This window comes from Branchiostoma belcheri, unplaced genomic scaffold (genome assembly GCF_001625305.1).
Source record: "Branchiostoma belcheri isolate BF01 breed outbred unplaced genomic scaffold, Haploidv18h27 scaffold78, whole genome shotgun sequence".
NCBI classification, from domain to species: Eukaryota; Metazoa; Chordata; class Leptocardii; order Amphioxiformes; family Branchiostomatidae; genus Branchiostoma; species Branchiostoma belcheri.
In genome coordinates, this window is record NW_017804442.1 from 973,326 (window position 1) to 988,927 (window position 15,602).

The 15,602-nt window shown below is 39.9% G+C and overlaps 1 protein-coding gene across 1 annotated transcript; it reads right to left on the reverse strand.

Annotated features, from left to right (window-relative positions):
* Positions 1-2,750: 2,750 nt before the first annotated feature.
* On the reverse strand, positions 2,751-14,710 carry LOC109485707 (p53-induced death domain-containing protein 1-like). The gene is made up of 9 exons (XM_019789373.1): positions 14,678-14,710; positions 13,384-13,470; positions 9,953-10,074; positions 9,272-9,599; positions 8,974-9,156; positions 8,173-8,480; positions 7,317-7,921; positions 3,333-3,596; positions 2,751-2,767 (listed from the first exon to the last, which is right to left on the reverse strand). Exons 1-9 carry the CDS (start codon positions 14,708-14,710, stop codon positions 2,751-2,753), a joined length of 1,947 nt encoding a protein of 648 aa, XP_019644932.1.
* Positions 14,711-15,602: the final 892 nt, after the last annotated feature.

Here is a 15,602-nt window from a genome sequence, read left to right on the forward strand (position 1 = left end):
ATTGGGCTCTGATTCAGACAAGCAGACAACGGAACTTCAGCCGATAATGATGCCTGGCATAGAACCATCTGTAAGAAACGAAACAAGCTTTTAACTCAGCGGGCACAATCTTGTTATTTTACAACAATAATCTTATGAAAATATCTGTCATAACTTTTTATACTTAATTTTTAACTTTCCAAGTTCAACTTTATCTGAAAAGAAGCTTGATTAAAAACGATTGCTTACAAGTTACACATTTATAACTATTGGTTGCATAACTTGAAATTATTCAGGAAATTTAAACATTTTTCATGGATCCAAGGGACCGTGGTAGAGACTATCGAAAAGCGCCGCCTACCGGCACATGGAGGATAGCAGATGGCACAGCCGCTGTCGTCTGTGCGGTAAACTGCGCATGTCGTCCAGTAGTAACACGGCATCGTGCTGCAGCCTTCTGGCTGCTCTGTGAAATAATAGTAATAGTAAAAAAAATCAACAACAATAAAAGCCAAGTTAAGATATTCGAATTTCCCCCACACGTGGGTGTATGGCCCTTAGCCCTGTAGCCCTTAGGCCACACAGTTGTACAATCACTATACAGCTCAATCACTTAAAGTCTCAATTTGCTGCCTCTTTAGCTGCTTTCCTCAACAGCTAACTTATTGCTTTCTTACTCTTCATCATGTAAGATGTTATGTACATGATACAGGCATAAACGTCCGTGATGTACTGTAGGTCCATGTTTTGTTGTCTCTTTAGCTGATTTTCGCAACGACTCACTCATTGCTCTCTCAGTCTTCACCATGTGAGATGTAATCTACATGATACAGGCATTCATGATGTACTGTAGATCCATGTTGGCCTGCCAAAGCTGCTTTCCTAAACACATTTATTGCCTTCTCACTCTTCATGTAACACGTTACGTACATGATACAGGCATAAACGTCCGTGATGTACTGTAGGTTCATGTTGGCCTGCCGACTTAAGCTGTTATCCAGAACAACACACTCACTGTTGTCTCACTCTTCACTATGTAATATGTAAAGTACATTTTGTACATAATATAAGCAAAAGCGTACGTGACGTACTGTAGGTCCATGTTGGCCTGCCAACTTTGCTGCCTCTTTAGCTGTTTTCCTCAACAACTCATTCATTGCTTTCTCACTCTTCACCAGGTAAGATGTAACGTACATGATACAGGCGTAAACGTCCGTGATGTACTGTAGGTCCATGTTTTGTTGTCTCTTTAGCTGATTTTCTCAACAACTCACTCATTGCTCTCTCAGTCTTCACCATGTGAGATGTAATCTACATGATACAGGCACTCATGATGAACTGTAGATCCATGTTGGCCCTCCAAAGCTGCTTTCCTAAACACACTTATTGCTTTCTCACTCTTAATCATGTGACATGTTACGTACATGATACAGGCATAAACAATTGCGACGCACTGTAGGTCCGTGTTGACCTGCCAACTTTGCTGTCTCTTTAGCAGTTTTACTCAACAACCGACTGCCAACTTTGCTTTCTGTTTTCCTCAACAACTGACTCATTGCTTTCTCACACTTCATCGTAAGATGTACATGATGCAGGCATACACACTTGCGATGTACTGTATGTCTATGTTGGCCTGCCAAAGAATGTACTGTAGAGCAATGTTGGCCTGCCGACTTTGCAGGATATTTTTGTTGAAGCTATTTGTTTGAAAAGCCATTGCTTTATGTACTTATCCAGTGTTAGTATGCATTGTGGAATAAGCTTTATTTGGGAAGAAAAAAGTACTACATAACTATTTTGTATGAACGTAGAACATCTCTCTGGCACCAAGTTCAGCACCAAGGACAGGTGTGGTTGCAGCAATGTATATGTGCTTGGGTGCCAATGTGTGGTTGTACATTACAGACAAGCTGTGATTCATGCAAATATTTAATACATTTCCTAAAATATTAGTATCTAGCTTTAAAACAAGAAAAAAAGAACGAAAACAGGCTGTCATTCCAACACACCCTCCACTCAAAGCTGTTGCAGCTGGATTAGATTTTGTAATGTCTTATCCTGCTTATAGTTAAGAACGAAAATTCCAAAACTCAATTGTAGCTATAACTAATTTCAAATTACGTTATACATATACATAAACCATTGCCAACTCAAATATCATTGACATTAATAGAGTTTCATTGAAATTCTTTAAATTAATAATTTTCTAAGGCTAGATATAGTTGACTGCTGTATATGTCTAAATTTCCAATTTCACACCAAACTGAAGTACAAAGTGCCCAAATTGCCCTTAGTTAGATTATTACCAAAATGAGAGTAAAATATAAAAATATCTGACGCACTGGATTAATCTGTCCTAGACATACATCTTTTTTTAACATTCATGGTTATCTTTTAAAACTTATTTCAAACACCACATAATCTCATTCCCCAGCAACGTTGAAGTTGTATGCTTAGTAAAAGTAAGTCTCATATTAAATTGCTATATATTTCATGACACTATGTGTTTGCAATAAGCACTTATCATCATTTTAAATCAATGATATCATTTACTATATATACAAGATTTTGATTATAATATTGCATTTTTCTCTTTTCTATTCCTTTACTAAGTAATATGTTGTAACTAAAATGGCCCTTTACTGATTTATGTTAGTTATTATCATCATCATCATAGTTATGATATCATTTTAGCATATCATATAATTCTACACATGCTGTTTTCAGATCTTGTAGGTTTCACTCACTGTACCTTCACGTGTCACCGTGGCTCATGGTTTCTTCGCTACTGCAAAAGAAAAACATAGTGCAAACTTAACATAAGTATTAAAAACGCCAACAATGTTACAAAATTGCAGAAAAACCCAAGTGGCAGTCAGTACACGTATTTGGCATAACTGTAACAGACATGCAGCAAATGTAAGTTGTTACTAAGTAACTTTTTACAGCACAGTAGTTACTGTTATGATCAGTTTAAATCGACTCCTCCCTTAGCCCTGCCCATTTCCCAATAGGGGCAATGGAAGTAAAACTGAACTTCCCAAGGCAAATTGGGTAGTACAAAGTGTGACACACAGAGAAAAGAAATTGTTTCTACTGATCCGTTTGAATTTTAAGTTTATTTCTTGTAGTCTCCATCAGACTCCATCGCAGGCTGAATAAATACTAGAAATCGGCCTAAAAGAAGTTAGCGGGCCAGGGGAGTTGGTCGGCTATAGAGGACAATGCTAAATTCGTTTTGTGGTCGATTTCTACTATTTCATCAGCTCACAATGCAGTTTGGTGGAGAATATATTTCTCGCCTGAGATGCAACAAGCAATGACGATACAACTCTTTGATTATAAGAACCTACCGATATCTGGGAATTCCCTCTTCAACCCATCCACGACGCTCTGCAGCTCTGCCTTCGACAGAGCCTCCATCAGGACCTCTATGGTAGCGGCGTCTCCCTTCTTCTTCTTCCATTCCTGCAGCATGTCCATACAGCGGGACTTGTCGTCGGGGTTTCTGCCGGCGATGTTACTGTAGGTAGCCCAGTTGAGTCCAAGCGTAATGGCCAAATCCTTCCAGTCTGTGCTCACTTCTTCCTTGGTGAAATAGAAAAACTTCTCGACGTCTGCAAGAGAAGGTTGAACAAGGCTAATTTGGACATACACCGTCCCAATTCTTTCTCAACATTTTACTACGGCCTTTAATATACCATTAGATATTTTCTTACAACATGTATAAGACGTTAAATACGTTTTGCATATATTATGCAAGTACTCATGAATTAAAATTTATTGTAAATCATTGTATTATAAGACCAACTTGGAAAACTATAGTACAGTACTACAAATAATATATGCAAAGCGTACTTTATAAGTAATAATCTGTTGAATCGTATTACCTTTCAAACTTTTGCTACCTTCAGCTTCCCTTGGTATCTGTATAAAGAATAAATGTTATTCCATCTCTTGCAAAAGACATTGCAAAAGACGTTGGCGTTATCAATACTTACTTATGATTTTATGAACATTGAAACACCTGAATGGGTAATAAGGACTGTTGAAAAAGAATGCTGGTCTTTCTTGTGGAATGGAAAGAAGGATAAAATTAGTAGAAAGTGTATGATAGGAGAATACTGTGAAGGAGGTATACAAATGGTGGACCTGAGATCTCAGATACAGGGCTTTCTAGCCAGTTGGGTAAAAAGACTTTGTCAGGGGCCAAATGCCCAATGGAAACTTATTGCTAGGGTTTATTTAAATGAGTGTGGTAAAGATGACATGTTGTTTAGGATGAACTTTTGTTTGAGAAAATGATTGTCCAGAACTTCCTACTACTAGTATGCCAACTTTTTACAAGAATGTTATACTAGCTTGGCACTCAGCAGGTGGAGGTGTGAAACAGGAACCACAAACTATCAGTGAAATAATGAATGAAATAATATGGGGTAACCAATACGTTACACTTGACAATAGAACATTATACTATAAAAACTGGATTAAATCAGGTATCGTAAAAATTCAAGATGTCTTCCTACAAGGCAAGTTTATTACGGCACAGAATTTGTTAGTAAAGTTGAATGACACCAGGAACTTTCTGGCAGAACATAATAATCTTTGTATGGCTATCCCAAAACATTGGAAAATGTCTTTGAGTGTGATGAGTAAATATGAGAAACAACAGTGTTTGGGAACAAAGCAACTTGGAATTTTTAATACTACTTTTGTTCCTTTAGAGAAATTGACATCCAAGATATTATGCAATAAGATAAAAGCAAAAGAAACAAGACAAAGTAAATGTATTGATGACTGGAGTGAAACACTTGATGTTACAAATTTGGATAAGAAATTGTTATGGAAAAATTTAGTATTAAATATTAAAGAAAACAAATTGAAAGAATTCAATTTCAAGCAATTTCTTCCATGTAAAGTGAAACTGAACAAATGGCAAATTAGGAATCAAGCAGGTGAAGTATATAGTCCAATGTGCACACTATGTAATGTTAAGGAAACCTACATCCATATGTTTGTTAATTGCAAAAGGTTGGGGAGCTACTGGCAAAATGTTGAAAATAGATTGACCATTTATCATGGCACTAGAATTAGAGTCAATTCCGCGTCACCGAGTGGGTTGTTATTGTCATTATTTAGAAATGTTTTGAATTCTTTGTAATTGTTTGTCTAAGAAATTTCATAATTTGGAAATATTTTGAACATCTTGTCAATATTCTAAATAATTCCCTGGTTTTCTAAAACGTTTGAAATATTCCTGATGTGGATTATGACATTTCCAATAGTTTCTAAATATTTCTAACAGCACTCTACCATTTTTTACCATTATTTCGAATTATTTCTAACATTTTGTAAATAGGTCAGTGGGATGGGAAGGAAGTAATTCACACATCCCTGTGAAGTACAGGGCAGACTGCCTGGGTGTCAGGCATTGATGCCTTACAACAAAAGAGCCACCAGTGTCCAGCAGTGAAATCTAAAAATATACAGAGGAAGACAGAAGAGTAGGATTAGCACCTACTTTTATGGGGGCAATTACCCACATCTACCAGTTACTAACAATCCACACTGGAAGTATGTCGATGACATGAACCTGGGAGAAGTTAGGACTGTGTCAACCCCAACTAAACTTCAGACTGACCTTGACTCATTGGACACCTGGGCCGAAACGAACTCCATGTTACTTAACCCCAAAAAATGTAAAGCAATGTATTCTGCTTCATGAGAACCCCCCCAGTAATGCACCCACTGACTCTCGGAGGTCAGCCACTTAGCATAGTTACACAAGCAAAGTTACTTGGTTTGCACATACGCTCTGACCTACGGTGGTCTGATCAAGTTGACGCCATGGTGTCCAAGGGCAGTAGAAGGTTATACTTATTAAGTAGGCTGCGTCGAGCTGGCCTCCCAAGCTCTGACCTTGTCACAGTGTATTGTGGGTATATTCGACCAATAGTTGAATATGCCACGCCCTGTTGGAATGCGGGGATCACAAGAAAACAATCTGACAGCATAGAAAGAATCCAGAAAAGGGCCTGCAGAATCATACTGGGTAGAAGCTATCACTCGTATTCCGAGGCCCTGTTAACTCTTGACCTCCAACGTCTGTCTGAACGGAGACTGACCCTGTGCCGGGCCTTTGCCCTTTCAGCCACTAGGTCTAGGCACGCCCCCTGGCTACCCCCAGTTAGTAACCACTCACACAACATGCAGCTAAGGCAAACACGGCGCTACAAACCACCCATTGGGACAAAAAGATATTTATGCAGTCCTGTCCCCACAATGCTGAACATACTGAATAACCTTGCCATACAGTAGATTTCATTTTATGTTGTTGCACATGTTGTAATTGTACTTTTTTATTATTGTCAGTTGTACCTAAGTAATTTGCCAACAGAAGTTGTATGATGTAATTTTAGCATAAATGTGCATTATTCTAGCGCATAAGTGGTGTTTAATGCCTCTCAGGCACCTTTTATGTATATACATTATGTATTAGTCATGTGGTTCTTAAAAACTTGTAAAAGCTTCTCAATTCAGCCTTTGGCTGCAAAAAGCTTTTAACCTACTGTACTATGTATGTATGAAGTATGTGTTTCTGCAAATAAACCAGTCTATATGGTTATTTGTTTGAAATAGTTCTAAATATTTCGAATTGTGAAAGAAACACATGGGTAGTTCAAATTTATTCTAAAGAAAGAGATCTTTGTACAGTCACATTCAAAATGTTTCAGAAATATATAAATGAATTCAAATATATTCAAATTTTCATTTTCAAATTTTTGAAAAATTTAGAACTTTTGTTACTGGGGTATTCTTTTCTTCTAAATAATTCAAACGTATTAGAAACATGAAGAAAAAACCCACTCGGTGACGCGGAATGGACTCTAAGCTAAACAATTTGTCAATTTTTTTCGGAATGGATCAAAATTTGGAAGTCTTAGATACAAATATCATTCTGGCGATCACTGTAGCTAAATTTGTCATTTACAAATCCTGGCTGGAATCTAAAGATAAGGATAGCATTCAACACAACCTATTTTTTTTTCTTGTAACTGAGATGTCCTTTAGACATCTATAATTCTGTTCAGTGCATTGTATGTTGTGTATATGTGTATATTTTGTAAATATTTTGTGGCTTGGTCAATTAAGTTTTGAAAAAAAAAAGACATTGCAGAGTCATAAAGAACAGTGATTACAGAGGTGTACAGGTGAAGTTATCACGCATGACACTAGTTACAATAAAGCATAATTGTTTTTTGCTTCAAATTGCTTTTAAAGTTATTTCATAAAGTATTTAGTGCTCTTTTTATGGCCAATGCTAATAATACGTTTACATAAATGCTGTTCTACCTGAGTCTCAAAAGGCACATGGATTGGGAGCTGGCACAGCGATGTTCGCTCATGGAGCTTATTGCCGGGTGGATGTTTGACTACTTCTCGTCCCTTCTGCACAAGATCTTCCAGGCCTCCTTCTTGTTTGTCCACTTCCTCTTTTTGGACTTTGACGCGTGGCAAGGCAAAGAATTCAGCGAATCCTCGACCATCTAGACTCTGTTGGTCTTTCGCCTTCAAAGCCATGATATGCATCTGAAGGCGGCTGCCTCTCTGACTGTGGAATGTGATTTGCTGATTCGTGCTGCTTCCAAATGCTGGGATCGACACGTTTCCTAGCAGGGCCATTTCTACTACCTGTCCTTCGAATAGATCAATTGCTGAGTTGGTAGGCAGCGGGCCCTTGTACCCCTTTTGGAGTAGTGCTGAGTGCTTCTCTTCTGCATCTTCGGCTTTAGCGCACTCTACGACAAACCGGTTTGCGTCGTCCCCGCTCTGTAGCATGATGAACTGTACGGGACGGAGTTGAAGCCATCGGCAAAGGTTTAGGGGGATCGGTTCTAGCTCTGTGTCACCGGTGATGTCTGTGACAACGATTACAATCCACCTGGAAATATACAGTTATCTCTTTACTTAAGTTACAAATGAATTCTTATAGATGTTTATTTTTGACCGATTACGGAAAAAGTACTTACAATCCAAGTGATGTAACTCAACCTACTTTGAGTCGCCATTGTATATTCAACCAATACCGCATAAGAAACATACTCGGTATACAATGTGCGACAATACTAGATTTTGTTATGTATTTCTCACAATCTGCTTAGTTTCTGATGTAGAAAAGACGATAAAAAATACCTGGCAAAATGGCTGACTTTAAACTCCACAAATTCGAAAGACTCTTGCGGGTTAGTGTTCTCTGTTACATCCTTCCAGTCTTCTGTCCCCTCCTCACATGACATCACCCTCAGTTTGGTGGGCCTCTCATGTTGGATGTCCATGTAGTGTTGTGGATGTGGGACTCGCACTGTGACCGGTTTGTGGATGCGGACGTCGGATTTTGACTCAGTGGTGACATTGACAATCGGGCTGGTGCCAACAAGGTTGCCGAAAGACTCATCCTTTGCTTTGGTGTCCTCAACTGCTCTTTTGGGAACTTCTTGTACCTACAGTTGAAATGAAAAATCGTGTTTTATAAATTATAATGTCAGTAGAAGTACCAGATAAAGACTATCACATCACTGTACAAAATAATATAAATGAATTTAGAAGCAGAAAATAACAGACTAATCATGATCATGATATGCATAATTTATCAGGCCTTTGACAGTGACCACCAGAATTTAAAAAAAAAATAGGTTGTTTTCAATTGTTTTGAAATCCAACATTTCATATAGTAAGTAATGTATGAGTATTGTTAGTGTGTTCTTTTCCGATTGAAGAAGAAGTATCACAGCATTTATCAATCGTATAGTTGACGATGAAGATCCACCCACAGCTGCTAGAGTTAATTTTGCTGTTGGCATACAAGCAGACCCAGACCACGGCTAATGAATACCGGGGCATAATCGAAAACATAACCATCTTTTCGAAGTTAGTAAGAAACACTGTCGACTTAACAGATCCTTCTAACTTGGTAAAGCTGAAATCAGCCCTGACCTGTACTGTGACTTGTGTTGGTGTGTTCACAGTCTGTTCCGGGAAGCTGATTTGTACCGCAGGCTGCGTTGATGACGTCAGCTTAAACCCTTCTGTATGCACAGTAAACTTGTCCTGTTTAGGTTGACTGATGACGGCAAAGATGGAGAAGTGGTCCACTGATACTGCGACTCTGTCTTCCCCCTGAAATGGGATAGGGTGGGTCCTTTCATTATCTATTTGGAAAACACAATTTCCTATGAAAATATGTAAGTATTAAGTTTTGTTTTCGTGAGGAATTTCATGTTTGTCCACTTACTTTTTTACTGGTTTCAAGTTCCTTCCATTGTGACCTGTCCTCAGAGACCCACACGACAGTTTCCGTAGCGCCACTTGGCGATGCACAGTTGTACTGCATCTGCACAGTGACAGGTTTGCGGAAGGTTGTCCCGTGTGGACCCAGCTCTATGATGTCACTCACTAACATCTCTCCGTCCTTCAGGGGGAGGGTGACGTCATTGGGGTTGATGACCTGACAGGTGATTTCTGTTGCCATGGTAACGGCACCACGTGGTACAGAGACGGTGCAATACGCGGTTTGTAGTTTACCTCCTTCTGGACCCACTTTGAGCTTGTAGGTGAAAGGGCTGGGAGAGAACGTGACATTCCATCATACATCTTGCATAAAAAGGAATGTGTCTGTAGAATTACCTTATACAGTTTTAATGAGTTAATAATAGTATGTTAATGTAGAGGTCATTTGCATAATTAATGAGGACATGTTGAAATGAAGTATGACAAAGGAGAGGAATTTGACAAGAAAAATATTTTCATTTGAATTTAGGAAACCATAAATTAAACTAGATTATGCTAATTACGACCTTATTTCCATAGTCAATGAGACCAATAAAATACATTTACAAAAACTCATATATTTCATGGAGGTATGAGATCTCCGAATACTTGTTGATATGTTAGTGCAGAACTAGAGTTCACCTACCGGCCGGCTTTCACTGCTGCAAAAAGCTCGAGAATCTTCTTCCTTCCCTCCAGGACGCGGTCTTTAAAGTACCAGTCTGTAGTGTCTGTCCTTGCCGCTATGTCCTCAGGAGTCTCGCCGTCCTACACAGAAAACAGCAGCCATTAAACCAACTCATTCAATGTCATTTTAAAACAGATTTAGATAATTTCAGGAAATGGAATACAGAAATGACTGCCGAGGAAAAGAGAATTTGCTGTTCGTATGTAAATACCATTGTATTAGTAGAATGTATAGCCGCCCATTGGCTTAACACACCGGCTTCTGTCCTCTACATGCATATATGCACCTAAGTCTTCTTCGTACCTAAATCCCATTTATTGAAAAATAAGCGTTAGACCTTTTATTGTCCCTTTGAGACTGCGACATTTTTCAAGACATATCAGTATACGTTTGTAAAATTTTTGTTCAGAAATCTTGTTTTCTCGATCTGTAGATAAATGTGAATATTACAAGTACTAAATGATTATCTTATGTCATATATTGGACTAAGGTTAGAATGGAAAAAAAAATCAATACTGTATAATAATAATGCGTAATATAGCATTACACGTCGGATCCTGGGATCATGCCGGTAGTAAACATTAAGTAAACATCTCAATCATCGGCGGATCCAGGGCAGTCGATCACAAGTCAAGGGTAGTAAACATGATGTCTGATTTTATTCTTATATAGTAAAGAAGCTTGCCCATTATCCTATTGAGCCACACAAACATGTCCATCACCTGTAGTAGGCAGCAACCCTTACCTCATTCCTACTGTCCACCTGTGCTCCAGCCTTCAGGAGGAGTTCAGCAACACCAACATGTCCTCCTGATGCTGCATAGTGAAGTGCTGTGTTTTCATACTATTGGGCAGGAACAGAGATGACATTACACGGTAAGAGAAGCCCGTCTACATGTACATTGACATTGCCATAGTCAACAGCGTTATACACCATATTCTCAACATTCAAACATGCCCATCACCTGTAGAAAGCATCAAACCTTACCTCATTCCTACTGTCCACCTGTGCTCCAGCCTTCAGGAGGAGTTCAGCAACACCAACATGTCCTCCTGAAGCTGCCTTGTGAAGTGACGTGTTTTCATACTATTGGGCAGGAACAGAGATGACATTACATGGTAAGAAAAGCCAAAAAATCATAATAAACATTAAATATGCATGATAGCTTAGTCAAACAATCAAATATGTCCATCACCTGTAGAAAGCATCAACCCTTACCTCACCCCTACTGTCCACCTGTGCTCCAGCCTTCAGGAGGAGTTCAGCAACACCAACATGTCCTCCTGAAGCTGCATAGTGAAGTGCTGTTTTTTCATACTATTGGGCAGGAACAGAGATGACATTACACGGTAAGAGAAGCCTGTCTACATGTACATTGACATTGCCATAGTCAACAGCGTTATACACCATATTCTCAACATTCAAACATGCCCATCACCTGTAGAAAGCATCAAACCTTACCTTATCCCTACTGTCCACCTGTGCTCCAGCCTTCAGGAGGAGTTCAACAACACCAACATGTCGTACCCAAGCTGCCTTGTGAAGTGACGTGTTTTCATCCTGTGACAGTAGGAACAGAGATGACATTATATGGTAAGAAAAGCCCAAAAATCATAATAAACATTAAATATGCGTGATAGCTTAGTCAAACAATCAAATATGTCCATCACCTGTAGTAAGCATCAACCCTTACCCGATCCCTACTGTCCACCTGTGCTCCAGCCTTCAGGAGGAGTTCAGCAACACCAACATGTCCTCCTGAAGCTGCCTTGTGAAGTGACGTGTTTTCATACTATTTGGCAGGAACAGAGATGACATTATATGGTAAGAAAAGCCAAAAAATCATAATAAACATTAAATATGCGTGATAGCTTAGTCAAACAATCAAATATGTCCATCACCTGTAGTAAGCATCAACCCTTACCGGACACCTACTGTCCACCTGTGCTCCAGCCTTCAGGAGGAGTTCAGTAACACCAACATGTCCTTCTGATGCTGCACGGTGAAGTGGCGTGTTTTTGTCCTGTGGCAGTGGGGACATTACATGATAAAATTAGAAGCCTGTACCCATTGTTCCATTCAACACTAAGTATGTTAGGCGTCAAACACTCAAATTTGTCCATCATATGTAGTAAGCATAAACCCTTACCTTGTTCCTACTGTCCACCTGTGCTCCAGCCTTCAGGAGGAGTTCAGCAACACCAACATGTCCTCCTGAAGCTGCCTTGTGGAGTGGCGTGGCTTCAAACTGTAATAGCAGGAACAGAGATGGCATTACAGCGGAAGAGAAGCATGTCCCCATCATCCTATTAAACACTACTATATATGCCTGATATTAAACACTCAAACATGTCCATCACCTGTAGTAATCATCAACCCTTACCACATCCCTACTGTCCACCTGTGCTCCAGCCTTCAGGAGGAGTTCAGCAACACCAACATGTCCTTCGTCAGCTGCGTTGTGAAGTGACGTGTTTTCAAACTATGGGCAGGAACAGGGATGACATTACATGTTTAAAAATAGTCGGTCCCTATTGTCATAATAAACATAACAAATATACGAGACGCGTTAAACACTAAAAATGTTCGTCACCTGTAGTAATCATCAACCCTTACCTCAGCCCTACTGTCCACCTGTGCTCCAGCCTTCAGGAGGAGTTCAGCAACACCAACATGTCCTCGTTCAGCTGCACGGTGAAGTGACGTGTGTCCATACTGTAACAGCAATTACAAGAACAGAGATGGTATTACGTATACATTTCAAGAGAACTAGAAGCCCATTTATTTTTCCCCATGAACACTTTTCAAATTTAATTGTTATCACTTCACATCATATTACTTCACCTTATTTATACTATATAATCCATAATGAGAAAGCCATATAGTGACAAACACTAAATATGTGTGGCGTTCAATGTTCAATAGCCTTTTTGTCTTCACACACCAAGTTCTCCTGTTCAGTAACAGATATCCTCACCTAGAGGAAACTGTGTGTCAGGTGGGGGAGTGACAACACACTTTGTCCTGTTCAGCATGTTATTTTTTTTTAACTTGGGAGAACTTAGAACTGCGTATCATGTGGAGCGACTATAGTATGTTAGTTCAGCTGACACCATTGAAGGGTGTTCTGAAACGTCAGACTCTGTGAACCTGATTACTTCTAACGAACATTCTAGCTTGAGCCAGGCCATGGAAGACAGCAGTGCAGGAACTTTGGGGCTGCCATTTTGACCCAAGGCCAGGGACTTCGCGTAAGTCAAGTAAGTCAAGTCTAACGATAGAAAAGAAAAAGGAGCCATGTATATCTGGGCCCACGACAGACATCGGCTATATTAATCGACCTCCGTGACTTGTCTGTGATTCAACAAAGTGGTTCCTCCCTACTCACCGCGCTGTCATAGTTAACATCCGCTCCCTGTCGGATCAGCTCCGTCACCTTCTCTTCATCTCCATCACCAGCTGCAAGACAGAGGTCCTGTAGAAAGCAGCATTCATCATCATAATGCAGCAAGAAAACAACCCGGAGGTAGAAAAAAGAAATATCACAATTCACCCTTCTACAAGTATCAAGTTTGTTTGATATCATTTTATACTTTTATACTATGGATATGGGGTCACTGGTATTATTTTAAGTATATTCCCTAAACGCAATGATAACAAACACCTCCAGTTTGCTTGATATTAACGTAGGCATGATTGTGCAAACTTTTGCCAGCCACAAAGGAGAGGAAACAACGGAATTTCACATCGTTTAGATATGCGATGGGCTTTTGGAAGTGGCTGCTCAACACCTGTATTCATTATCAATTAACCCTATTCAGACGGGGGGGGGGGGGGGCTTTTGAGGTGCGCGCAAACTTTAATCTCGGATAAAGCCCGAACGGCTTAGCCGAACCGTCATAACTGTACATAACACTTGTTGTCATTAATTTTATTACTACATCATTCTCTGAAAATTTGGTGGCCCTACGATAAGTGGTTGTTGAGTTACAGGGGGCGGGCCTCAAAAGCGCCCCCCCCGGTCTGAGCATGCCCAAAATGCCCGGTCTGAATAGGGTTAAACAGCAATTCAGGTATTCAGACGTCCTCCCCAATGTTTGTTCTTCAAACAGGGCGACAGTTATAAAACTATAAAACTGTTCGAAACAGTTATAAACCTGTTGCAAATCACCAGGTGCGATATGGTTACCAGGCAAACAGTTGATCAAACATCAGCAACAGACGTTCAACGTTTACAGACGCTGGGCCACGTACACCCAAAACCGTTGTTATATTATTATATTACTCATATTCAGATAGGGAACCAGCCAAGACGTTCATTCCATATCTGCCACGGTACCTGCTATATTACAATATCCTAACTGAACCTTCTTTACGTTACTTGGCCACAACTGACCACCAATGCAAGATAAACAAGTTGAAATACTACTACACAATGTAAGTAAAATAGTTAACCTTTTCACGTGCCCAATGGGACATCTTGCTTGACTTGAACCTTTCTCACGAAGGTTCGCGTCTCAAAAATCAATTAAAATGTCCATATAATTATCATATAAATAATCCAGTACCTGTTATATTACACAGTTCCCACCAATCAACTAAAGCTTTATGTTAGTTGGCCACTGATAAAAGACTGTATTGGAACACAACACACACAATACAAGTAAAAACAAAGAATTTACCGCTGCAAGTTCCCACTTGGCCTGCAAGAACATCTTGCTTGACCTTTTTATTTCCCACGAAAGTTTCGCGTCTTGTGTCTCGGCAGAAGTACAGCAAATTTTCACGGTCTTTGGTCGGGTCTGTAACGGTGGGGTGAAGTTTCCGCCTACCTGTCCGCCATTTTGATCGATCGGACGGTAACCTTAGTTACATGACGTAACCTGGACTGTTCCATTCAGTATTACTTTGCCATGTTAGGGCACGGTCACATTTCCAAGCCGGGGCCCGGCCGGGTTGTTTGCGTGAACGAATAATAGACAATTTGCATTAAGAGTGCTCATGGTTAATTTTCTAAAACTTTTTTTGTGTTTTGCTCTCTTATGTCATAATTTTCGTTCCAAACGACTGCCCGGCCAGGCCCCGGGTTGAGAAATGTGACCGGGCCTTTCTTCATACATTATTTTTTCGGTCATTTTTTTAAAACAGAAGTCAAGCTACCATTTCAAAGCCGATTTACGTAAATTGATACTTTTCTTGGTCTTTCATTGCTATCCGTAAATGCCTTCATTTGTTGGAAACCCTTAAAATGATTGATTGTAACAACATTATCTTCTAAGGGGTTTGAGGTAATAATTTTTAAAAATCGGTAGCGGCAAGCTGTTCTCTCACCGCGGACTATCTCCCCTGTCATGTTATCTCTCTATTTGGCCGGCTCCCACTCTTCCCAGCCGCCTCCCGAAGCCTGGTAGAGGCTAGCGATTAGTGGCAGTGCCATGACTCTTTGGTCATAGTTACAGGTAACGGACTTTATTTTTCTGGGAACTGGCCAAAATCAATGCGCGCGCGGACGCCATCCATAAAACTACTTGGTGTGGCCTAAGGGACTGTATGATATTTAGCGGGGGGGGGGGTGGCGATGAGGGGGGAGGGGTCGAAGGGTAAAAA